We start from the raw sequence: 25,573 nt of genomic DNA on the forward strand, positions 1-25,573 counted from the left end.
ACACACAACATGGTTTCCTTTTGTACTTTGTAAAGTTTTTATTTTTTATTATTATCTCCTCCTTTTAAGCATCCCTTTAAGGGTGAAATGAAGTCCAACCATTTACAGAGAAAATGATTTCAGAATGTACATTTGATTTATCCTTACAAAAAGTCCATTATTACTTGCTGTTTATAAATTACAGAGTGGAAAGGAGCTTTGCAGATGCTCTTATTTTTCATTTGATTTTATTTTTGGCAAGTCCACGCATTCTTTGCCAAAGCAGGGTGTTCTGGAGCCACCCCAGGGGCAACACCACCAGTAGGTCCAGGTGGACCACAGGCTCAGAAGTGCTGCTGGACTACCTCCGGGATGAAATTTCATCATCATCCACACAGGAAGAAAAAAACAGTGGTTTGGATTTTCAGTCTCAGAGTATTTCACATCCCTTCTTAATCCATTATCTGTAGTCCCCAAAGCTTTAAATGTCAGTGTATTGCATTAGAAACAGCTCTCCTTTCTTGGTGCTGGATCTGAGCCCCTCCTGCCACCCCCTTACCTCCAGCTCCCCCTCTCTTTCCATAATAAGAGCGAGTTTTTCCAACGTCTTAGAAATCAGAGTGATGATTTTTTGGGAGGGGTGGAGGGAACACAGTAATGGAGGGATTCAGGATCCATTTTCCCATTCACTTCCCTTCTTTCTTGCCATGGTTTGAGGTCAGTGAAGCCAGGATGAGCCATCCCTTCCCTCTTCACCACCAGTGTTCGCTAATAGGACCAGGAGTGACCCTGGACAGATATCTTCACAGTGCAGAGGCATAGCAGCCACAGAGATTGCTGGCAGGAGCTGGGAGACAGGGACAGAGCCTGGGGGATATTCAGGAGGGGAAAAGACACTACCATCCCACAAGGACACACCAAGGAGCACAGAGGGGAACAGATATGCGTACTGCTCTCTCTCCCTCCACCCCAACTTGTACAATACCCAGAAGCCACAAGGTACCCTTGTTTACCTGTCAGAGACATAAGAGCAGGTTGCCCTGAGCTGCATGACAGCAAACACCTCAGGAGGACACAGGGATCAGAGAAAGCAACAGCAAGAGTGGACATGAGTGTGTTTTCCTTCACAGCAACCACACAGGCACAAAAACATTCCATCTTTTCTGTCTGTCACTTGGTTATGGTATTACCCTAGCCCTTCAAAGGGGCAAAGACAGCCAACCTGCCCTGTACCCTCTGCTTTAGCAAGCTCATTTGCTGCAGGTCCATCAAAGCCCATGTCCTCTCCTTCACTGCAGGCAAAAGAGGAAGATGACTTCCCTGGTCCAAAGCCATGCATAGGCACACAATCCCTTTTTTAGGTGGGAAGCATAAAGAAAGGCAACAACAGAGATGGGCAGAAAGAAAGAGCAAGGTTTGGGGGTGTCACACACTGCTTCATCTACTACCTGGCCCTTCTTTACACCAGTCAATTTGAAGGTGGAAAGGTTTTGGGGAAGAAAATCACAGAGGCAGAAGAGTGCTGCAAGGAAAGGCTGGTGATGCTTTTCCTCCCTCCACATGCCAGCTTTGCTGCCAAAGGGACAGTGGGCGCGCGGCTCTGCTGCACATGGCTGCAACAGGGTGGTCTGATCTCAGTTCCAGCGCATGGGCAGGATGGAGTTTTCTAGTCCTTCCTTTCTCAAACCTGAGAACCTCGTTCAGGCAAAATCAAGGAGCCTCAATGCTCACCTCAGAATTCAGGACCAGGAAATGAGAATCCAATACAAACCTGCCTTCTTTGCTGCTCTCACCACCCCACAAGGGTTCTCTCTTGTGGAGGTTGTCTGGGAGGGCGGCTGACCCCCTGAGCACTGGTTACGGATGTGCCAGCACAGCAGTACAAGGCAGGGCTGGACAGAGGACAAACCACCACGTTGGAAAATGACTGTGCAAAAGTCAGCTTGCTAGTACCCGTCGCCTCCAGGGACAAGAGGGCAGATTTTAATGACAAGCACTCTAGTTCCCTAAGGATAATAAACACAGGATTAGCCAGATAAATAGATAGAAACATTGACTGGTTTGGCCTTAAATCAAAAAGTGCTTAAATGACTGTTGAGAAACAAAAAAGAATGCATTTCATCTGTAAAGCCCCTTCCTCCCACCACAACAGAAGTCTGTTTTATATTTCATTTCCTAAGAATAAGGAGGAGAGTAAGTTCAGGAGGAGCACAGGGCCAGAGTCCTGCAGAAGAGCCCCAGCACTGCTATTCCAGCAGGACCTTCTGCCAAGGGGGCAGAAGGGAGAAGCAATTCAGAGGAAAAGATGGAGCAAATAATGGAAGAGAGGTGAGAGAAGGCAACAGGCTATAGTTCAAGAACAGGAGATGCAGATATTGCAGGCATGGGCTAATCTGGAACTCCCAAGATACCTCAGCAGCAAAACAGTAATGTGCAGTGCAGTAAAAATCCACAAGGACACCTATTAATGGGAAGGGCTGGTATCAGAGGAGAGGCTGCTCCCACTATAGAAGAAAACAAGGTACAGCCCCAGCACACATGCACTTTAGCCCCTGCTTCATGGGGCTCTGGTGCTGCCAAAACACCCATGTACTGCCTTGTCTTTTGTTGTCAGCAAGGCCTGCCATTGGGTTTGTGCTGTTGTCACTTAAAGCAAAGCCAAAGGTCTGAGAGTAGACCTCAGGCTCTTTTGCAAGAGTGAAAATGAGAAATAGCTCCTTCCTTCCATACTTTTCTGCTACTGAATCCCGAGAGCTAACACACACCTGCTCTCCTCTGGCTGCCCCCCTCCTCAGCACATTCCCCTTGTGCTGCAGCCTCAGTGCTGCTGCTCTCATCTTGTTCAATGTAGGCTCCTCCTTTGCCAGCTCGGTCCCCATTTCTCTATCATCACTCTACACTAAACACCTCCACACAGCTGCTTGGCACAAGGACCCTATGATTCTGAAAGACTCCCTCCTGCTGCATCAACAAATCTGGACTTAGAAGAGCCACAGCTTCCCTTTCGGGAAACAGCATTCTGCCTTCCAAAGCTGCTCTCCACTCAGTTCCCAAAGAAGCTTTCCTGTCTGTGGGAAAGACCCAGCATGAACAACAACAGAAAGAGGATCTTTTTCACCTAAGCAGGCACTATAGCACATGAGATGTGGAAGGAGCTAAGATACACTTCATCTCAGTTTGATCAGAAAAAGATGTTCGTCTTCATCCTGCTCCAGTCTCGGTCTTATTTGGCAATCAAGTTATTTTTATAGATGCTTTTCACTGCTCTAAAGATGGTAATAGGAAGGAAAAAGAGAGCGATACAAAGAATTAGGCACAAGGGTGGGAATGGGCTGGACAACACAGGAATGTGGAGCCCTGATGGGGTGAGTTAATGGCAATGGAAACCCTCCTGCTTCAGCACAGCTGGCCTGATTTCAGGGTCACTCCTCCTTATGCCAACATTTTCCTCCTCCTTCTCCTCCTATGATCCTCACTTCTCTGCTTGGAACATGAGCTAGTCTTTCCACTGCAAAGCTAATAGGGCAAGTTCATCATGTTTGTCACCCTCTGCCTGCTACAGCCCAGGCACTGGGCACCCTGTCAAGCCAACTGTTAGGGAAGGGTGGGAAGAGTGGTAAAGGTGGAGACATAGATCTGCCTCCTCAATGAGCTGAATCAATTCAATATGATGACAGGCCAGATACTGACTGTACCCATCACTGTCAAACACTAGATAGATATCCCTGTTCCTCTGTATGGTCTTGTCTGCATGGCCCAGGCTGCACACACTCTCTGGATAGCATCGTGGTCCCAAGAGTCTCTTGGCCTAGGGTGGGTCTGCCCAGAGCTCCATGAGCTCCCTCATACCTGAACAGCAGACAGATGGATCCTGTGCCTTGGCAGGCTCTGTCTTTCCCCACAGCACCCATTGCTGACTCAGAGCTTTGCCCTTCTCCTCTCCCTTTTACCCCACAGCAAGAAGGAACAGCCAACACATGCAAGCACCAATCCTGCAGCAGGCACAGCCCACAAGACTGCAGAGGCAGCCAAAGAGGCACACAACAGTGCCATGTGTTTTAGCACTGCTCTGAATTCCCCAAAAAGTCATCCATGCCAAGATGAAGATTGCAGCTTCTAGATCCCCCCATTTTCTAAAAGCACACATACCCAAGCCCAACTCTGTCCCCTTCCCTTTCAGTACTGGTAACGAATGCCCACATGCATACCAAAACCATGCATGTTAGCACTCATGCACATATGAAACCATGCACTTGTAAACATACACTCCCACTGTCTGATTCATTTCCCCTGCAGCTTGTCCCAGCCCCAGTACACGCATGTACTGCAGGGAAGATGCTTCAGTGCCTGTGGCCAAGCCAGTGCAGTGTTGTTGGGGCAGGGGTGAAAAAGGAGTAAAAGAAAATAATAATAATAAAAAAAAAATAAAATAATCTTTTCCCTCTGCTTCCTGTGTGCCTGCTCCAGGACTGGTTGAGCATCAGGGCAAGACAGAGCCCAGGACAGATGCATTGAGCCTGTGGAAAGAGGCTGCATCTTCGGGAGAACACCTTGGAAGCAAAGGATTTCTCTTCTCCAAAATACTCTTTGAACACGGAGGTATACAAAAAATAAATGCATACTGAGATGCTTTTGCACATTCACTCATCCAAAAAATGCCTGTGACACACATCTGCACACGTGACCACTCGCATTGGTTTGTGCCTGCTGACTCACATGCTCACTGAATAGCTCAATCTTGCATCTGTGCTTGCTCCAATCCACAAAGGACAAGGGTGGACAGGAGCAGCTGCCCTCTCTCCCCATGGGACCCTCCCAGCTTCCCACTGAGGAAAACCCACCAGCTGGCTGCCGAGAGTCTCTCCAATCAGCAGGAGAAGTTCAGGAGATGCAAGCCTTTATCCTACCGCCAGAGTAGGTCCCCACCATCTCTCCTCCACCTGCCCATGCCTCCCTTCATATAAGAGTGTCCCCAGGAATCATTCTGGGATGAAGGAAATAAGAGAAGGAAGGGCGGGAGGGCAGAGACCCCAGAGAAATGGCACTTCCCACCCAGAACCAAAGAAAACAAAGAAAGGAACAGATTAAAACACCCGACTCTTTCCCTTTGTTGTGAAGTTCTGATTTCCCACACGAGCCCCAGTGCTCTCACCCAGCACCCTCCACTTTTCGGTAGGGGTTCTCCAACAAGTAGCGGAACCGCTGGTAGTTCTTGAGCAGGTACTTGGGAGCATACATCTGCTCCTTGGGATCAGCAGGAGGATACTCCTGTGTAGTACCATCAAACCAGCCACCAGTTCGGATCAGCTCCCGGATATAATTGAGGTCTCGTTTATCCTCGTAGTCACCCCAGCGGGGGAAGTCCCCATTCTGGGCCGACACCAGTTTGAAGTAGATCCCCTCTGGGGTGAAACACCAGGAGCAGTGCCAGCCAGCAAAGTGGAGAGGGCTGCCCAGTGACCACTGCACCAGGATGTGTCCTGTGCTGTTCTCGTACTGCCGAAAGCCAGGCATGGTGTAGTACTCGCGGCGCCGCAGACGGATCCCGTCGTTAGCATAGACAGCCTGGAGCATCCCCATGGTGCAGCCTGAGACCACCTCCAAGGTACCTGGTTGCTTCCAGAAGAAGCCGTAGAGTGACTTGCGCATGTGAAAGGCAAAGGGCTCTGTCCAGCCGTCATAGAGCTTGAGGAAGAGCACGCCATCACGGGCTGGGATCTCATCAGCATCATCGATGATGAAGACATCATCCGGGCGCAGGTTGTGGAGGCGCGAGATGCCGTCCCGGGTGAGAAAGGTGCGCAGGTAATCATCGGCAATCCAGCCATCCTGGCGGCCTCCAGGTGGGAAGTGGTCCAGGAAGACGTAGAGCACTTTGTGGCGGATGTAGTCAAAGGAGCCGTTGAGGAGCATCTCACGGAACTTGAGGGGTCGCGGCTCTCCATAGGCTGTGAAGTTCGACTCGCACACCACAAAGGCATCCACCACATCTCCCAGCTCATGGAAGCGGACATCCAGCAGGTCAAACTCATGGTTGACATTGATAGCATTGATGACGCGCCGGGGGACCTCCCGTGGCACAAGGCGGTCCTTGGTGGGCAGGTTAGAGTACTGAACCACGGTGGGGACCCCGCAGCTGGGGCCATGCCAGCCAGGCAGGCACACACACTCTACCCACTTGCGCCGCTTGGTCCCAGTGGCGCTCAGCGGCTTGCGAGCTGGCCGCCCCGATGCCGCACCATCCACTCGCTCCTCCAGCCGCCCTCCCACGGGTGGCTTCTCCAGCACCTTGGTGCCTGGTTTAAAGCAAATGCCACCAGCTTTGGTACGGACGAAATACTCTGTTGTGTCTTCTGGCAGCACAAACTTGGCTTTGTGCAGCTCTTCGCTGGCTCTGCTGGGTGGCAGGGGCTGGAGCAACGGGGAGTGCGAGTACAGGGGTGTGCGGAGCAACTCTGCGCCCCCTGGCTCAGGGCTGACCTGAGGTGTGACAGGGGCATTGTTCCAGAAGAAGCTGGAGACAAGGTTGGGACTAAGCGAAGCCAGTTCCCGGGGGAAGGTGACATAGGAAAGGGCCTTGAGGAAGTGCAAGAAGGAGATGAGGCAGAGACCAGCCATGCAGAGAGTCAGAAAGAGCTTATGGCGACTCATCTTCATCCTGTGGAAAAGCCATGAAAAGGAAAGTCACATTCAGTAGTTACTGAGGTGCAAAAAGCTTACCACTGGTAGAAAGACAGGCTGGGGATGGCAGAAAGCTGGTCTAAACTCAGCATGCACCTTCAAGACTTGAATCTAAGAATACTCCCCCCACTCCTGCCATCTTCAGTGGGCTTTTTTGCCTCGGCTGGGTTACACCAAGCTGAACCTCTCCTAGAGGAGTCACAGTCTTATAAATGCACAAAGACAAGAAAGGCACCAGTGACAGGGTAGAAAAATGGGAAACCCACAACAACAGGAATACATGATCTAGTGAACTCACCACACTTGGCATATTTGTCCCTATTCATTGACAGAAACAAAATGAACGCAGGCCTCCTCAGACCCTGCATCCCCAGGGTGTTGGAGGAAGATGAAGAGAAAGTAGAGAGCAGGAAGGATGAGACAGAGTAAAGGGTACACATCTGAAATGTCTTGAAGTCTTAAAGGACCGAGATCATCAGTCAGGCTGCCAGAACCAAGAAAACACCTACACTCCCCAGATTATTTCAGTGTTTGCTCAACACACGCCCTGAAAACCACACTCATTCCTAGGAAATGCTACCCAGGTTCATGTGGGGGACAGGAAACAAAAATAAATGAGATTTTGTTACTTTTAGTCTTCCCCCATCCTTCTCAAGTCCAACGTATTCCCAAATGTTGCCCATTGCTTTTTGTTTTGGGTACCAGACACAGGAGTTTTTTTGCGTCTGGATCAAGGTGGCTAAAACAAACACCTAGCTGTCTCCACTAGTAATATAGTGCCATCATAACAGATCCATGTCAGGCCAGCAGGAAACCAGCAGCACAGAACCCTTCCCTCCAAACAATATGACATACTGCCTTCACCCTCTCCCTACACCACCTCCCCTCCTCCAGCCCAGGCATGGAGCACAGAGCTGTTGTCAGGCAGAGAAGTGATTGAATACTACAATCTAGAAAAAAGAGGAAAGAAAAAAACAAGAGAAAGAACAAAGAAAAAAAGTAAGCTCACCCAATGCTTCACCAAGGAAAAGAAGAGGCCTTGCCCTCTGCTCTTTAGGGAGGAGAAGGTTGGGGCAAAGGTGGGCAAGAGAACAAGGTCACCAAAAGCTCTTTGCAAAGCAGAGGCTGTCCTCTCTTCCCTAGAGCATGAAATCCTCTGTGCAACAGCAGGCAAAGAGGCAGAGACCCAGGGACTCCCTCCGAACCCCCCCCACACCACACATACCACCATACCCCCTCTACAACATGCTCCCCCGTGGCAACTCTCTGCCATCCACCATCCCCCTTCCAGGGCCAAAGTTCCCAACAGGCACCACATGGCCCACGCCATCACTTACAAACCCTCCACCCGGCACAGCAATGCCAGCCGCTCCTCTGCAGGAGGTGGTTCCCACTCCTGGGGACACAGGGAAGCTGCCCCATACAGGGGTTGTCCTGCTCCCCTGGGCAGGGCTCCTCACGGCTGACACGTGTCCCCAGGCAGGAGCAGAGGAAAGAAGAACCCATCCCACTGCCGCTGTTTCAGAGGATGTTAAGTAGGATACAGCAAAGTGCGTTTACTGATTAACTTGGAGGGAATTTAATACTAAAGTGAAAAGCCATAAAGCATTTAGACAGATGGCAACTGCCCAAAAGAAAACATATTTGGCTCTTTACAGATGGCTCAGATGCAGACTTGGGTAGAGGGGTTGACCACAGTTATACCTTACAGCTCAGTGAAAAGCATTTCTGGATGCTTTGTGGTTACCTTTTTAGTGAGAACCACCGTCCACCAACACTGTCCTCCATGCTTGGGTGGCAGAGTGAGGAGTCTCACACCAAGCTATGAAGGGGGGGATCACAAGCCTGAAGCTGGTGGAAAAGTTACAGCACTGGCGTGGGAGGGAAGTAAAAAAAGAAGTAAGAAAAAGAGATCCCTTGATCCTATTTGTTAACATTTATTATGGGGTTTTTATATACTTTGACATGGCACAGGTCAGCAGAGGGACAGGGTCCTGGCTTTGCATCCTCCCAGAAGGACATCTTGTCAGGCAGAATGGAAAGAAGGATACAGTGGCTCTCCTCAGGGGTCATGGCAGGTCCTCACCTTCTGCACCCACCTCCATAGCTCCACAATCTGACCGCACACACCTGATTGTGGTCCAGCTGGTGGAAGGCCACCTTTGGGGTGGCCCAGCCATAAAGGGGCTGATGTTCTTCTGTTCAAAGCCATAAGGACCATCTTGGGCCTTGCTAACAAACTTTCTTCATGGGGGCAAAACAAGGAGCTGCAGGAACACCCAAAGCATCTTCTTGTGTTTAGGGTATTTATATTTCTTTTTTCCTTAAGGCTCTATTAATATCTTGCTGGAGCAGTGAGATCACTTGCAAGGTAGAGGATTATCCAGTGCCTTTTCCTGGCATGTCACCAGTTCTTCATGTGTCTTGAAGTGTGGGGAAGCAAAGGGCACATGGAAATGGAAAACACCAAATTAACAGCAACTGGTTGTCAGGAGGAAGCATCCCTTGCTGGTAAATTAGTACAGCTTTTCCCAGTCAGGCATCCTGCTCTTTCTCCAAGGCATCACATCCAGACATCAGGTTGCTCTCTCAGATGCTAAAACCTGGGCAAGATAAATGGCTGGTCTGCTCCAATAAGGCAACCCCAATGGCTGCCAGGTACTGGTGGTTTCACTCCAGTTCCTGCAGGACACACAAAGGCAGGGCAGCCAGCTTCCTCTTGGCCAGCCCAGCCCAGAGGGTAGGTGCTGAAGGAGTCACACAAGGCACATCTCTGTCTCCTTCCCAGACGGCCGTGATGCTCCACATGCCACAGTAAATTCCCAGACAAAAGGTCTTAACTCCTGACATTCAAACCCCTTCACTTTCTGGGATGTGGTGTGCCATGTCAACATAGCAGGATGCACGGCTTTAGGAAGTAAAGCAGATTTTCCTCACTTGACATTTGCATACATCAATATCTGTCAGGCTCAGCACACGGCTCTGCAGCTCTTCATCCATTGGCAAAACTCAGCTGTGCACAGCTGCATTGCCTCCCTGTTATTGCTGGTGTGCACAGCCCACCACTGCAGCTCTGCCAAAGCAAGCTGGCCCCGCAGTACCCTCTGCTGTTTTGCTGCTGACATGTCCCAGGAGGCAATTTTCCCTGCTCAGTTGTCTTTGTTAGGGAGTAGGAACATAAACTCATTTCCTATCCCCTCCTGTAAAGGAGGGAAGAAAAGAAACAAGCTTTGTCCTCTTCGAAACCTCTTCCCTAGGAACCACCTCCATTCTCACATGCCAGGCATTCCTCTGCCAGGGAGTGGAGAGCAGACATGCACCCCTGGGTGGACTGAAATGCTAAAAACCATTGGTCACATTTGCCTTCCCATATCCTCTGGTCAGTGCTGCGGTGAAAGAGGTGTCTTTGAGTGGCAGCTAGTTGGAGACAAAGGCCAGCAGAGGAGGAAGATGTTACTGCCCACCATCCCCATCCGGAACATTTATGTATGGTGGAAATAAGACAGGAGGTACCAGTCAGGAAGACATCTTAGCTTGTCATCAAAGAGCCCAGCTGCTCCATCACAAAGCAGCCATCAGTTACCAGGAATATAGAAAACAGCAAGAAGAGATATTTCCCTTCTGACAATTTTGAGTGAGGAGTGGGGGGGAAAAAGTCAACTTGATCTCAGAGAAAGTGATCAAGTTGCTGTCAGGTTAAAAACAACAGCAAGAGCAGCTTTAATGTTCAAGTAGAAGAAAAAGCCAGGAGGAGTATGCACAGTCAGCTCCATTAAGACAAAGCTCTTTAGGGAACACACAGTTATAAACTGCTTTCAGCAACATTCGGTCTCAGCAAGACAAGCTGAAAGCTTCTTTTTGTAAGGGATCCCTTTGATATTCTCTTGCTTGAAGTTATGTCTCTGCCATGCAGGGGAAGGGCTTCCAGAGAAGGAGAGAAGCTAGAAGCGGTATGCACATGAGTTATCCCCAGGCACCTGTTACCGTTTTACTTTGCCATTATATCAAGTGACCAGTTGATTTATATCATCCTGAAATCACATCCTGATTTTTCAAGGAGCCAGGGAGAAAGATATGCACCACTAAGAGCTGGCAGTTCACCAGCCCTAATGTTCTCTTCTGGAGGATGCTGGCAACAGGCCATGCGACGGGCCACTGCATGCATACTACCCCACACTCCACCTCATCAGGGCACAGGACTCAGAGATCTCTCCTGTGGTTACAGGAGAAAAGCTGCTGTGGAGGACAAGTCAGAGTAGAAGTTTCTTTTTAACCCTGATACAGGAGATGCTTGTCTCCTGTGCCTAAAGTTATCCCATAACACCCATGGAGTACCATACTTGCCCATCACTCAGACACTTTAACACAAAGCAACAATTCACATTAGAATTGCTTTCACATGGCCGACTAAAATCCAGCAATGACTTCCATCCCCCACTCCACACTGAGGGCCAAACTCTCTGCTCCAGCTAGGGACAAATGAACAGGCTCCCTGCTTCTGAAGTACAAGGCGTACCTGCCATCATCACAGTACCTCAGAACACTATAATTTCAAGTTACTTTTGTCCTGCAAACACCCACAGAAGTAAGAAACTATAAAACCCACTATTTGTCCACAACTGAAACACTACAGACTAGCTCAGGGGCAAGAAGAGCTGTGCTTTGCTTAAGGATAGGAAGAGAAGATTACCCTACGAAGCTGGACAGCAGGGAAGGCGGAGAGAAGCAGGATGTACCAGAGGGTTGCTAGGCCTCAGCATTTGCCTCAAGTGAAGGATGCCATGGCCTTTCCAGGGATTGCAAGCTAGGAGGACATCTGTCAGTCACAGCACAAGGTGGTTTGAATGCAAGCAGGGCCGCATCAGCCTCCATTCGAGTTCCAAGGACAGAATGCAACATTCTCCCACGACCTTCATCAAGAGCTGCTGCCCACAGCACTAATGTGAAACAGCAATACCTCTCTATGCGTTTCCTTTGCAGCTCCAAGGCAACCAACCATGAGGTGACACTGACTTGCTGCCAGCACAACCGGCTGGAGCAAGCCATCCAGCACTGGTAGGAGGGCCATGAGGATGATCAGGGGACTGAAGCACCTCCCATACGAAGACAGGCTGAGAAAGTTGGGGCTGTTCAGCCTGGAGAAGAGAAGGCTGCGTGGAGACCTCATAGCAGCCTTCCAGTATCTGAAGGGGGCCTACATGGATGCTGGGGAGGGACTCTTCATTAGGGACTGTAGTGATAGGACAAGGGGTAACGGGTTGAAACTTAAACAGCAGAGGTTTAGACTGGATATAAGGAAGAAATTCTTTACTGTTAGGGTGGTGAGGTACTGGAATGGGTTGCCCAGGGAGGTTGTGAATGCTCCATCCCTGGCAGTGTTCAAGGCCGGGTTGGATGAAGCCTTGGGTGACATGGTTTAGTGTGAGGTGTCCCTGCCCATGGCAGGGGGTTGGAACTAGATGATCTTGAGGTCCTTTCCAATCCTAACTATTCTATGATTCTATGATTCTTCAAGTCAGGTCAGCCTAAGGGAGAACGAGGCTCTGGCCTAAGCATCTCTCCCCCCTTTCAACAGGGAGATCAGCAAAGATACATGGCAGCCACGCTCAACAGGGTGCCAAATTAGCAGCCATATGGTGCCATACCACAGCATCCTTGTGACTTCCAGAGGTGCCATCCACACAGTATTAATGGGTGGCATCAAGCAGGAAGAAAACTTGGTGGAAAAAAAAGAGACACCTAAAGGTGGGGTTGGCATGGGAAGGATGAGGAAACAGCTGATAAATAAAGGCATTGCCTTCTCCCTTGCCAGTGAAGGCAGACACAAGAGGTACATCACATCAGCCACAAGCCTCCAGATGTGTGCAAGATCTTGCAAGGCCTCAGAAGATCAGTAGCATCTGTGGTCAAAAAGAAAGCAGGTGTCTTCTACTACGCATTCCTGTGGGAAACCCAATTGCTCCGTGCCAGCAGCTAAGATCTGCTGCATACAGAAACTAAGGCAGATGCAACATAAAGCCTCTGTCTTTTTAAGTACTGTGGCTGCTCACCTCTTCAGTTCCTGGAAGCACAGTACTTTTAGACTCCACACTTCCCACGGGCTTTCACTGTTTCAGCTGTTCTCTTGAGTGTCTTGTCCTGCTCTTTGGTGAACTAAGCCTTGGCTATTTCAGATGCCACATCTCCAGCCTCAGTGAGATAACTGTACAGCCTGGAACAAAGCAGCTCTTAACCCTCTGTACAGAGTACACAGGACCTGGAGGTAAAGTGGTCTTTGTTAACAGAATTTTGGCTCAAGACCGTTCTTCCATAAGTCAGCAGGATAGACCAGTGTCTGAACACCTTCAGAGTCCATTATAAAACCCTCCACTCGAACAGATTGTTCTTACTGTAACTACCATAATACTAATAGCAGCATAATTATATAATTCTCCAACCCCCAGTTTAAAAGATCTGCTCAGAGAAGACTTAGAAAGGTCTACTAAAATCCAATAATGGTCTATGAGACACCAAATTAATTTTATCCAAGAAGCATGTAGACACCACAAGGGTACAAGATGCTAAAGAAAACTTCAAGCTAAAAAATTCCCCTGGAATCTATCAAATCATAGAATAGTTAGGGTTAGAAAGAACCTTAAGATCATCTAGTTCCAACACTACTTCCTCTCAGTATCCTTCAGCTGTACTGGGCTCCCTTGTAACTAATCCCTCTCCAGCTAAAGCCATTCTCAGTATAGAAATTTCCATGGATCCAGAAATACCTCAACACACTCTGATCCTTCACATGCTCTCAGAAGCCATGGTTTAAATTTCTTAGCACCAGTATGCTGGATAGAAGCAGCAACTCTCCTATCCTCTTCTCTCCTTCACTTACTCTTAATATCCTGGACTCTTCCTCAGCCCTGCTTCCTGCCTCCTCAAAACATCTGGTTCCACGAAGACTGCTGTGATGGCCCTGGAGGTTGCATCACCATTTGGCTCCCAGATTGGGTCTCTCAGGACATCAGAGGATGAGCTGAGGCATTGCTCATTGCACTCTGTAGTACACATACACCAAGGCTGCAAGGTCCTTCTCCCAGCCAAATACAGTACTGCGGGTGCTCACTGCTCCAAGACTGCAGCAGTTACAGCAGTGTGAACGGAGTGGGCTAGTTCTTCTGCTTCTTGACTTTGGGATCTTACGGGGAAGGAATGCTCCATCATGAGATGAGGAATAGGAAAGAAAAAAGGGACAAAAAAAACTACACGAAAAAGCAACTTATGTCCTCAGACAGGCCATGGGGTAACTAAAGAAGTATGGAAGAACTCCCATCTAGTCTCAGTGTCCTGCAGAGAAGGGTAGGACAAAACCATTTTGTCACAGGACAAAAGAAAATCATATTTCAGAGACCAAGTGAGGCATGTGGTAACACAGGCTGTTGTTTCATAGGTTCTCCCCTCACTCACCACCCCTCAGCTGTCAGTTGTGTGAATCCAAGTTGTCAATTGCATTAATGTCTGCTTTTAAAGCCAATTCAGCAGCAGATCTAGCTAGGTTAAAAATAAACTTCAAGAAAATGCTTAGGCATAGAACAAGCAGCTGACCAGGAGGAACTTTGTGAATTATTGCATCAGTTCACTTCTCACCAAACCCGTGGTATTGTGCAGATACATCCTCAAGACACTCAAACTTACAGGACTTCTTTAAAACACTGTTAATTTAAGCAAACATCTGTTGAGGCCCCTGTTCAAATACTGTGAGCTAACTCTTCCCACCAGCATCAGGGAAGGATTATATCTCAAGGAGGGCTCTGGAAGAAGCAGCAGGTAACTGCTTTCAAAGCTGATCCTGGCGGGCAATCTGTGTTTGCCAAGCAAATCCTGAGCACAGCACCAAGAGGAGCACCAAGTCAGGATCACCTGTGGCATATGAGACATGGACTCCAGTCATGGTGCAACTAAAGACCTTTATTGAGTGAGCTTACAGGCTTTTATCGTATTCTGCCTAGCCATCATAAGGAAATGGCTTTACTGATCAGGCGCCTTTTCAACCAATCATATGCAACTGTTTTTCAGGATAAGGCAAGTGCTTGCTCAAACATGTTCTAATGTTCTAATATATGTTCTTTCTACTGCTACAAACATTGCAAGTGCTTGCCGACACATGTCATGAATAAGACAAGTGCTTGTACAAACACGTTCTGCTGCTGCAAGCATCGTTACTTTTGGCCCACAATCACTCATGGACCCTGGGCTCTGAGGAGCACATGGCAAACCATGTGCCACACCATACACATAAACCCTATGCAAAGGAAAGCAGGAGAGACACTGAGGAGCATGTAACAGCCCAAGCAACAGGGAGATGCAGGTTGAACAGCCCAGAGGAAGGTGAGACGGGTGCCCGGTGGGCCCGTGGGAGGCAGTTAAAGGAGGAAGGAGGCAAGAAACACTTGATGCCATGGTGATGGGTAGAGTGCACAGACCCACGCAGGCAGGCAGGAACCACATTGCTTCCAGCTATTTTTGAAGCAGGTGGCAGTTGTTTGTGCATCCCAGGGATAAAAGCTCTCCAAGATGGATCAAGGAGGGGAGTAATTAAACCCCAGGAAGACAATAAATAACGAGAGGCCATGGAACAGCAGCAAGATCCTAGCAGCCACGGAGAAGAGCTGGCCACCCATTCCCGCCCTCTTTCCTCCCCCATCCATCACCAACCACTTGGGGTTTGGCAGTGTGCTCACTTTCCCACAGTAGCCGATCTATTACTGTTTGGAAGAGCATTCCCAGCCTCTTCCTTCCCCTCCTCCCCTCCTTTCAGGCCACAGGGGTCCTGCTTGGCAGCCCCCAGATCCCCCTCTTCCCTGAATGTCTGGTGACCAGCCAATCCCATGCAAAGAGCATTAACCCCTCTTCACCAGGAACAGCCGGAGTAACCTGACTCCATGCAGAGAGGTTTCTCCAGGGTGTCTCTCCCTCCTTCCCATCCCTGGCTCCCTCCACACTCCCCATTCTCTTGCCTCTTCCCCCTTCCCTTTTATTCCCAAAACCTAACTCCAGCCCTGGGAGTGTCGCGTCTTCCCGAGAATGTTACACGAACCCATGGGGATTTTTGTTGGACCAAGAACAGACCCTTATTTATTTGTCTCTTCTGCCTTTGTTCTTCATTTCCTCTTTCAAGACTTCAGCAAGACCTCGACACAGTGCCGCCCGGGTCCCCCGCTGCCACGCCACTTGGCTATTATTTTCGGAAAGAAAGTGCTGATAGGCAGAGAGCTCCTCAGTGCCTCGCCCCAAGGCAGGAGTAAATCAGCCCAGACTCCCACCTCCGGGGTGGACAAAGGGCACAGGCTTGGGGGCTCTGCAGAGCACCTCGGGCTCTGGCTTGCAGAGACAACCCCCTGCTTATGTTATCATTCTGACTGCAGCATCACAGCCCCTCGGATTAAATCCACACGAATCAAACCTTCAGTAACAGCTCTATGCCGGTAACAGGCATATGGTACCACAAAAAGGGGCAGTTTCCCAGAATGAAATCAAAAGCCTCATAATGCACTTCACTCAGGGTCACATAAATCTCTCTCCTGCCTCCCACAGATGGCTGGATCTTGTTTACAGGCATTGCAGTAGGCCTGGGTCTCAACAATATGTTTACTTCCTCTGTACCAACATTCCCTTTCACTGAGCAAAGCACCACCACCCTGATTGCCAGATTACACCAAGTGGAAAGATATGGGACAGGGTCTATGGGAAAAAGAGGGGGAGAACTAGTCTTCAATGAAACAAAATGCCATTCTGGACATCACACACATTCTGGGGACAATCTGCATTCCCATTCTTCCCTTACATGGTTTTATTTCTTGAGAAGGATGAGGAGAAATTTTGCATTTAGCCAGTTGCCAACATCCCTGGTGAGGTAAAACCAGTCAACGAAAGAATAGGTTTTGTTTCAGGCTGAAGAACCTGAAAACCATGCCAGGGCCAGGTGGGACAGCACGGCTTGTCCATGGCACACCTGGTGATTGTTTGGCTAACTCTTCCCCAAATGAAAGAGCCACAAACTGACATTGTACAGATAAAATCAGTGAAGCATTTCTGCTCAACAGTGCAGTAGACTCAGCAGCTCACTGCCACCATCACTCGATTACAGGCCAAGTTTTTTCCTTTTCCACCTTCAGCCCTTTCACTTCCCTTTCAGGTCTTCAGCAACACAAACATTTATATTGAATTCGGTTTTTGAGAAGCTGCCACAGCCAGGTCAAGCAGGAAAACACCAATGTGTGAGCACACTGTGAAAACAGATGCGCAACGCAGAGGGGGAGCCATGGTCATGTTGAAGTCACCAGGACAAGCAGGGCAGGAGCAGGACAGCCCATCTGCGCGGTACAGCAACCTGCCACAGTGAGGCAGAGGACCAAGAGGCATGATGCTGATGCCTGGCTGAGGTGGGTGCTCAGCCTGCCCAGCTCATCTTCATGGTGCTCCTCTGCTGCGAGAGCCTCTATAAAACCTGCCCCTGTCTCCCTCTGCCCTCAGCTGCCTGCCATTCAGGGTTCAATCACTGAGAAGCGATGGGAATTTCAGCTGCGCAGTTTGCTGCTCAACCACCTGACCTTTCATGTCTTCAGGTCCTGATGAGCTCTTGTAAGGTCCAACAGACCGTGTTGTGCCAAAGCTAAAAACACTTTGGGAGGACAAGGTGGACCTTGGAAGGAAAAAAAAATGCTCTCAAGCACCTGAATGTTTTAGAGAACAGTCCCAGTGATCCCTGTCCCAGACCCACAGCACTGCAATTGAGTCAAGGGACCAAATCCCACTGTCTCCAGCTTGGCACCATCTCTTTACCGCAAAGACATGGCTCTGAACTCAGGCACCTCTCACACAGCCCCAAGTCATGGAGATGCTCTGCACTATCACACACACTCCTAAGTGATGTGGAAACCAGAACTGGATTTTCAGGGTAACTAAGCTGCACAGAGGCATATGTGAACAAACATGGGCAGAAAGCAAACCTACAGCACTTCCTCATCACTAAGTGGTAGACTCTGGATGGCTGACAAACACCCCTTCCCCCTCTTCCCCCAATACACATGAGAAGCGAGAAGACTCTGTTCCATAGCACAACTGCACTATAAATAATTTAAGAGACTTCTAAATTATGCAAAAGCAATCCCATCATCCCCTTGGCCAAGCTGAATGCAGGTGTGGTCAACCCTTGCTCTAGAAGTTGCTGCTGTGTAGGGATTTCAAGGCCACAGAGGCTCTGTGCCAATAGCACATATCTGAAAGCACAATGGCCACTTACTAACAGGCTGGCTGCACCAAACAACAGCATGACAGGAGGCATCTGGGGACACAGGACTGATGGGGAAATAGCAATTCCTTCAACCCACCTCTTCTCCAGGGACCTCATATGGCCCCAAGAGAAAAAGCAACAAATCACGTCCCCTTCAAGTGAGGCTGCTTGGTACATCTTGCCTTGATTGATCATGGTTACTTGGTGAGAGCAGCAGCCAGTCAGCATCGGCACAGTGAGACAGGGAGGAGAGGACTGCCAGGGCAGGTGGGAAGGAGAAAAGGGAACTGAACTACTACAGAGGCAGGAAAAAAGGAACAGTTCTGCTAGCACAAATAATGTACAGGGAAGGCTGGGCTGAAAGCAGTCACGGTCTGCTTTGCTGTCCCACTCCTTTGCCTTTGGGAGATATTGCCTCCCTGAGTATCAGGGCCACAGAGGTTTCCCTCGACAATGGGGTCATTAAGCAACAGAGTGCAGCTCACACTGATCACTCCAGGGCATCGCTCTCCTGATTTACTCTGCCCTTTGCTCTGCCTCAGGGCCAGCCCTTGCACTTTAAGCTCCATGAAAACAGGACTTCCTCACACACAGCAAGCCCCATCCACTCTCAGCCCCGTGCAAGCAAACCCTTCTTCCAAAGCCCTACCTTTGTCCAGCTCCTGCAGCCTCTGAGATCTGTCCATGTGCCCGACACGCTCAGTCTGCATAGGCCTCTGTCCTCCTCTTTTTCCCTGCTGCCCAGCTAGAAGCATTTCTGCCAGAGGAAGGAGGAATTGAAAGCACTACCATAGCCCTCTCTTCAGCCTCAGCACAACCAGCTTAAAACCTCAGGGCTCTAGCTTACCTTCCCCTTCTTTCTTAAAGGGCTCAGCATCTAGGAGAGAGATTCCCTTTCATGTCTCTTTGCCATGCTGTCTCTCTTGCTTTCTGTTCAGTTCCAGGATCTGCATGCTGAAACAGGGGATCCTAGCACCAGTAAAGTCAGTGTAGCAGACACCTGCTTTTAGATCATAGGTTTCACAGTTGCTGAAGCCGTTATGCTGCAGGTCTAATTTGCATTAGTCTTTCAGTATGCTTCAAATCTGCTCGCTGCAGCTTTGGTATCATGCAAGACACAATCAGCAATATTCCGAGATAAAAATTACCCCAAAAACCTGAAAGAGATGAGAGAGTTTGATTCTTCTCGCTAACCCTGGCCCCACCTGTAAGGGTATACACACCAAACGGGAAAGCTGCCTCCAAGGGAAAGGCAGCAGGGAGCTGGGATTATAGATTAGGCAGCAGATCAAGAAGGAGGCGATATCTGCAGTGAAAAGGATAGCAGGATCCAAGCAGCAACTAGAAAGTTATTGATAACCCCTGGCTCAGCACTGCAGCCGGCTGTTTTCTGGGATTTCCGGCTGTTCTCTGGGATTTCCGAGAGGCTGGCAACAGAGCAAGCACAGGAAGTGGTGCGTTTCAGTCACTGCTCTCCTGCTGAGCCCCTGATTATGCCAATGAGGATGTGAAAGCCTTGCTCCGTGCCTCAGTTTACCCGATGGGAAATCGGAGAGACCTCTTCTACTCCAGGTAAGGGGCTTGCTTAATTAAAAGAAGCTTAATGGGTTGCTTTGAGGCCCTCAGAGAGAAAACTTGTCATAAAATGCAAGACATGGATGATCCTCAGGAAGAGGAGCTGCCCCCACTGCCCGTCTCTGGACGGCCACATCCACCTCTCCTGCTGCTTGTGTGCTTACACATTACAGGCTGAAAACGCATGCTGGCAGGGTTCTGTTTGGTCATACACAACAGGCATGCCCGATTTTTTAGAAAAGAAAAATGCCAAAAGAAAACATTTAAAAAAGCCTATTTAGGCACAGGCCTGGGCGCTCCCTTAGCTGTGGAAACTGGAAATGGTAACTGAGCCCATCAAGCTGCCTATTCAAATCTGGAGGGGGGTGGGGTGGGGGTGGAGGTGGTCTCTGTAATCTTGGCATGAAAGGCCAAGGCCCCCACAGTGAGCAGCTCAGGTAATTTTTGTTATTCTAAAGCAGGGAATAATCACTTCCTAAACCATGGCTTGAGAATAAGCCCTTGCTTTTTGTAAGGTAGCCAGTTCCCTTTATGTTGCTTCTTCCCTCAGCCCTCCTGATGAAAGCTCAGAGTGCAGTGCTGCACTCCCTTTCACCTATCAGGTTTACCAGGCAAGTTTCTGAGCACAAAAATACACCCACCGTGCTCCAGGTGTTCAGAGGTTTGAAAAACAGGAGGTACCTGTTGTGCTTTAGGAGGAGCTTGAGGGAAGTAAAGGGTTTGCACCGCAGGGAGCACAAAGAAGGCAGGAAAAGAAGGTAAAGAAATCCTGTTTCTGCCTTCCCAAGAGCTGCAGTCAGAGTCCATTCCACAAGCATGCAGGCATGGAGTGCTCTTATGTACCCTACATCACTGATCCAGTATGCAGCATCTTTTCTCACCTCCTCCAGGAAAAGGGGGAACTCAGCAGGTCCAGGACTGCACCTCTGCCCTGGCTCCTGGGCCAAGCATCTGGTCCTGGCACTCTATACAGCACTGATAGTGCTGCACAGCCCAATCCCAGCAATACAGTACCTAACTCTACCAAAGCACCCCAAACTGACCCAGAGCTGCCCACAATCCCAGACTTGCCCCCTTTTCTGACCTCCTTGCCAAGGCTCCTCAAGGCCAGCCTGCAGCACTGACCTGACAGCACAGTCCATGTGTGCACCACAGATACGTCACTACCTTTCCAAGAACAATCACGATGGAGAATAGGAGGCATTCCTCAAAGTCCCCTTGTATTGCACTGCCCCATGTGCCTACCTTCCCCAGATTTCACATCCCACTGTAACACTTCGTTGTAGTACCACAAGATGCCATCCTGTTGTCAGAAGAATGCAGTGCAGCCTGACCTTTTGTTGCAGAAATAATGGGTGACAGTGACTGCAGGGAAAAGCAGGTGGGGACAAGTAGCCACACTTCACTTCCACTGTCAGGGATGAGAGCATGAACCAGCCCTTTGAGGCACCTTACACTGACCTAAAGACATGGAGACTGCTCTTGTGCCAGTCAGTACCCCCTCCGCCTTCCTCTCTGCAAGAGCAATTGTCAGCAGTACCAGCCTTCGTTAGCACCACCTCCTCCAGCTACATCCCACTGATTGGGTCACAGATTCCAACAATGTACAAAGGGCTCATTTTAGAGCAATGAACCCCACCTAAAACCTAGGCAGCCTTTAGGAATGAATGCTGGCCCAGCTTGCCCCATCTATTCCTTATGAAATTCCCTTACTTCCTCCCTCCACATTTATGATTCAATGCAGGGGCTGGAGGAGCATGTCAATTTGTGATAGCAGGTGCACCTTAAAGATTCTATTCTCAAGCTAAGAGGAAGCTCAGACACAGCAAGCTGAGAACTCAGCTACGAACCCTGCCACAAGACTGAGTTTCTCTCTACTTGCTGCTGACAGATCAAGGCAAGGGAGGGAGTGAGAAACTTGTCTCTCCTAAGGTATCCTTCACAGACTGTACATACACAATAACATCTACACATACTGTCCTGAACCACTACTATATCCATGACTGCTTGTAGGCATAAATACTACAAAAGTGCATGCATTCCATGGTAATTGTACCCAGCAGGATCCAAGTGCATTGCTACATGCACCCAGCAAACACCCACCCATGTTTGTCACACAAGCTTCCCTTGAAGACACACAAGAAGCATGTACATCAACCTGGCAGGCCACAGAGTCACACCATACTTAACCAGTTGCACGTGGGAGGAGGAGGAAAGTAAACAAGGTATATGGGAATTGCAGGAGCACACAAACTTCACAGGTACACTCCCCAGGCAAACAAACCTGGTGTATCTGTGCACACTGCCATGTGCCTGGCCTAGGTTAAGCAGGCTCTGTGACCACAGAGCAGCTCCAGCAACCCTCCAGACCAAGCTATCCTGGTCTCAGGCACAAGTACTGTAGGTAAGTGTTTACAGTTGTTAGCATCCCCTAAAGCTAACGCCCATGCAAGTACACATGCTATATTCCACCTCCTCTTCTTGACCTCCTTGCTAAGGCAACCCCTGCATGCCACATAGGTAACTTTTCCCAGTCTTACCAGCACTTGCAGGGAGAGAGGGAGGCAGGTAGCACCACAGTCCCTGAACCCACTTTGGAAATGGTCTCCCACATTCTGGGCACTTCCGATGGAGATGAATCTCAGCAGCACCCAGAACCAAAGGTGTGCCAGCACAAAAAGCAACAGCTAGGAAACTGGGCAAGAAAACTAGCCTGCAGCTAGCCAGAATCCCTCTCCTCTCCAAAGGATATAATTGCTGTATCCAGAGCATTAATAAACAAGCTATGCAGGTATCACTGAGAGTCCTCATAGGGAGAGAACATTATACCTCACCGTGGATTTCTCACCACTACTGCAAAAATCACCTGAGGGTGTAGAGTAGCTATAAATCTTTTTTGACTTTTATGACCTGCAGTGGCAGAGTCACAGCTTCACTCCTCTTCTGCAGTTCGCAATAGCTTTCGTTCAAAGCTTGCTTTATAACACTTCAGGGAGGCTGGAGGCTCCCCAGGAATAGCTCAAAGGGCTACTCTTTGTCCACCGCAGCTGAGAGAACACATTCCCAGCACTACACAGGTGCTACAGCTGTGTTTAGGGGGCTGTGGAAACTGGAGGTGTGCTGGAGGACAGGGAACCTGCATCTCTCTGCTCTCTGAGGGTCAAGCAGTGGCACACCCTGCTTGATTTCAGCTCTCCTCTGAGGAGCTGGCAGCAACCAGGTTTCGGCAACAGGGATTCTAAGGCGCTTCTTCCAAAGTCACAGCTGGACTCGAACGCCATTCTGCAGGTGGGATCTACAGAGCACGAGAGCCACCCTTTGGGGAAGGGACATGCAAAGTTCCTGCTGACTCACACCCTGCCGGAGTGGGGAAGACAGGGGCAGAAGTAGGTGGGAATTTGAAATTCAGCTTGCAGAGGGCTGGGGGTTCCTAGCGCCTCAAGTTGTAGTTGTTAACAGTGGTGCCACCGAGTGTTTTCACGGGCTTGAACTTCCCACTCAAGGGGAGGGATTTGGAGTTAACTGGAGGGCCATTCTCCTGGAAGGGAGGTGCTCAGCACCCACGCTGTGTGCTGGAGACAGGGCAGGCTCTCTCCTGACCCAGGCTCTGCCCTAAGGTGGGAGGGTGAGCGTGAGACCCCAGCTTTGGCTCTGGGAAACAAGGGCTCTCAGGAACAACCCAGACATGGCTCACAGAAAAGCAGCCTATGGAAATCCCCAGAGGAGAATCACGGGCTAAGGGTGCTCTCCATCCCGCGGCGCACTCCCCCCTTCGCTGAAGAAGTCTAGAGCTGCAGCAGATGCCGTGTTTCCCATCACCCTTGTCACGCTCACCCAAAGAGCAAAACTCACAAGGACAGAGCTACGGCAGCCTGTGCCACTCCAGCAGGACATGCACCTATTTCCAGCCCGCAAACGACCTGAAACCCCCTGCACGAGTGGAGGAGAGAACTTGGGTACCCACGTCCCTTTGCAGCCAGCCCCCAACGGGGGGACTGTAGCAACGTGACACAGAGAGGGATCAGGGGGAGAGGGGACGTTTGATGCTGATCATACACATGCATTTGTATGTATGTTTGTCCTCCTACGCACACACTCCTGCTACTCCTTCTCTCTTGCTGCAGGCTTGGCACGCATCCCCCAGCCCGTGCCCTCCTCGCAAGCCGAGCATGGGCAGCAGATGGGCCTTCGCTGCAGTGCTCCGGCCAGAGGGTGCCTCCATCCCCGGCGAGCCCGCGGCTGCGGGCAGGGGGCTGGCAGCATCGCCTCCCGCCTCCCTCCCCACCACCGATGCTCCCTAGCAGGGGATGCCGGGATTATGGGGGGGGACGTGCGGGGAAGAGAATAAAAAATAACACTAATATAAATAAATAAGGAGCGGGAGGTGGGGGCTCTCCGGGGAAACCTCCCCGGCAGTGCCCGCAGGGGATGACGCCGCAGCCCCGGGCCGAGGCACAACTTGCAGGTGGCGGCAGCAGAGGGTGGGGGACAGACCGGGGAAAAGGGGGGTCCCGCCGCTGCTGCCCGCAGCCCCGGGGCGCCTCCACCGGGGAGGGCGGGTGTGCGCTGCTCCCCGCCGCCCCACCGCCCGCTCGTCCGCTCACTCACTCACCCCCGGCCGGCTCAGCGTCGGTGCCCGCCGGGCCCCCGGCGGGGCGAGGCTGCCGCTCGCCCCCGGCCCGCCCGCCGCCCCCCGGCATGGCTCGGCGCCGGCCGCGGCGAGGCGAGGCAAGCCCGCAGCCCCCCGCCGCCTTCCTTAGCTTTCCTCCTTCTCTTTCTCCGCCGCGGAACGGCCCGGCACCTCCTCCCGGCCGCGGGAAAGGATGCGATGCGGAGCCGAGCCCCGCCGGCAGCGGCGGGCAGGGCTGCAGCAGCCCCTTTTGTGCCGCCCTCCCCGCCAGTCTCCTCCCCCGGCGCGCCCGCCCGCCCCCCCGGGGCCGCCGCCGAACAGCCCCCCGGAGCACGGCCCGGTCGCCCCCCGCCTCCCCGCACAAAGGAGCGCCTTGTGGCAGAGGGGCCCCGGCGGTCCGTGGTGAGGCCGAGGGTGCTTTATTGAGCGGGCTGCGGTAGCGAGTGCCGGGCCAGGCGGTGACCCCCAAGGATGCTGCGGGGTCGAGGCAGCGTCGCGGTGCCGCTTCGCAGCCCCGGCGCGGCAGTAGCATCCCTCCCCGTGCCACGGCGGGCGGGGGAGGTCAGGAGCGTCGTGGTTTGGCTGGAGGAAGGTTCAAGGCGAGGTGGGGATGTGCGAGCTGCCTTGCCCAGCGACATCCAGGAAGTTTTGCTGTGGTGCCAGAAATAGAACCTGCGTCTGCTGACTCCCGATCCTGCGTCCCAGCCGCAAAAGCTGCCTTTTCTCTATTCAACTTTTCCCTGCCTTCTTCCCCATCAGGCCCATCTTTGGAAAGGAAAGCTAAAGCCAAGCCAACCCAAAACAACCCCCCAGGCTGAACGGTACCGCTACAAACATGATGAAATGCAAGCACGAGACCTCAGCCCTTGCGGCCAACAGCTAACGGGAAGTCAGAAGGATGCAGAACCAGAGTACACCCTTCCTTATGTTTTGATGGGAATTTAGCAGAACAGCGCATTGAAATGAAGGCACTGATGCCAACGCCCCTGCAACCTGCCATTTATCAGATGGGTGAGCTGGGCAGCTTGCTGGGGAGAAGCACGTCTGTTCTCCTGGGCAGACCTTGCAGCAGTCCAAAGGGGATGCACAAGAACCTGCCCTGCATATAGATCTTCTGCCTATTCTCCTCATCTCACCTAGCTGGCACCAGAGAGGGCTTCCCTGGGAAAGGGCTGGCCTAATTTTGAGTTTTAAGGCCAAGATGGAGACCACACTGGAGCTCAAACAAAGAGCATAAGTGAAGGGGAATTTTCCCCACTGCATACTCAGCTAGAAGCATGGCTAAAGACAGCCAGAGGTCAGCTGGATTCAGAAGTGCCTCAGGAGTATTGTGGAAGTACTGAGGGAAAGAGAGGAGGAAGACAATGAGACAGCAAGCGAAGTTCTCACGATCTGAGGAAGGTAATTTTGCGGCAGAGCACAATGCTGCACTGAGG

The 25,573-nt window shown here is 50.8% G+C and overlaps 1 protein-coding gene across 2 annotated transcripts; it reads right to left on the minus strand.

The window, feature by feature from the left end:
* Positions 1-13: 13 nt before the first annotated feature.
* MGAT3 (beta-1,4-mannosyl-glycoprotein 4-beta-N-acetylglucosaminyltransferase) lies at positions 14-24,210 on the minus strand. Of its 2 annotated transcripts, none has more exons than XM_034063024.1 (2): positions 24,120-24,210; positions 14-6,637 (listed from the first exon to the last, which is right to left on the minus strand). In XM_034063024.1, the coding sequence occupies exon 2, from the start codon at positions 6,634-6,636 to the stop codon at positions 5,128-5,130; it is 1,509 nt and encodes a 502-aa protein (XP_033918915.1). In that variant the 5' UTR covers position 6,637; positions 24,120-24,210; the 3' UTR covers positions 14-5,127. The 2 variants fall into 2 exon arrangements, with proteins under 2 accessions (XP_033918915.1, XP_005150396.1); XM_005150339.3 differs by lacking the exon at positions 24,120-24,210 and adding an exon at positions 18,582-18,688.
* Between the last annotated feature and the right edge of the window lie 1,363 nt (positions 24,211-25,573).

Source organism: Melopsittacus undulatus, chromosome 5, assembly GCF_012275295.1.
Source record: "Melopsittacus undulatus isolate bMelUnd1 chromosome 5, bMelUnd1.mat.Z, whole genome shotgun sequence".
Classification (NCBI taxonomy): domain Eukaryota; kingdom Metazoa; phylum Chordata; class Aves; order Psittaciformes; family Psittaculidae; genus Melopsittacus; species Melopsittacus undulatus.

Excerpts from the sequence above, each read along its gene's own strand:
- MGAT3 (XM_034063024.1), bottom strand. The coding sequence starts at position 6,636 with ATGAAGATGAGTCGCCATAAGCTCTTTCTGACTCTCTGCATGGCTGGT.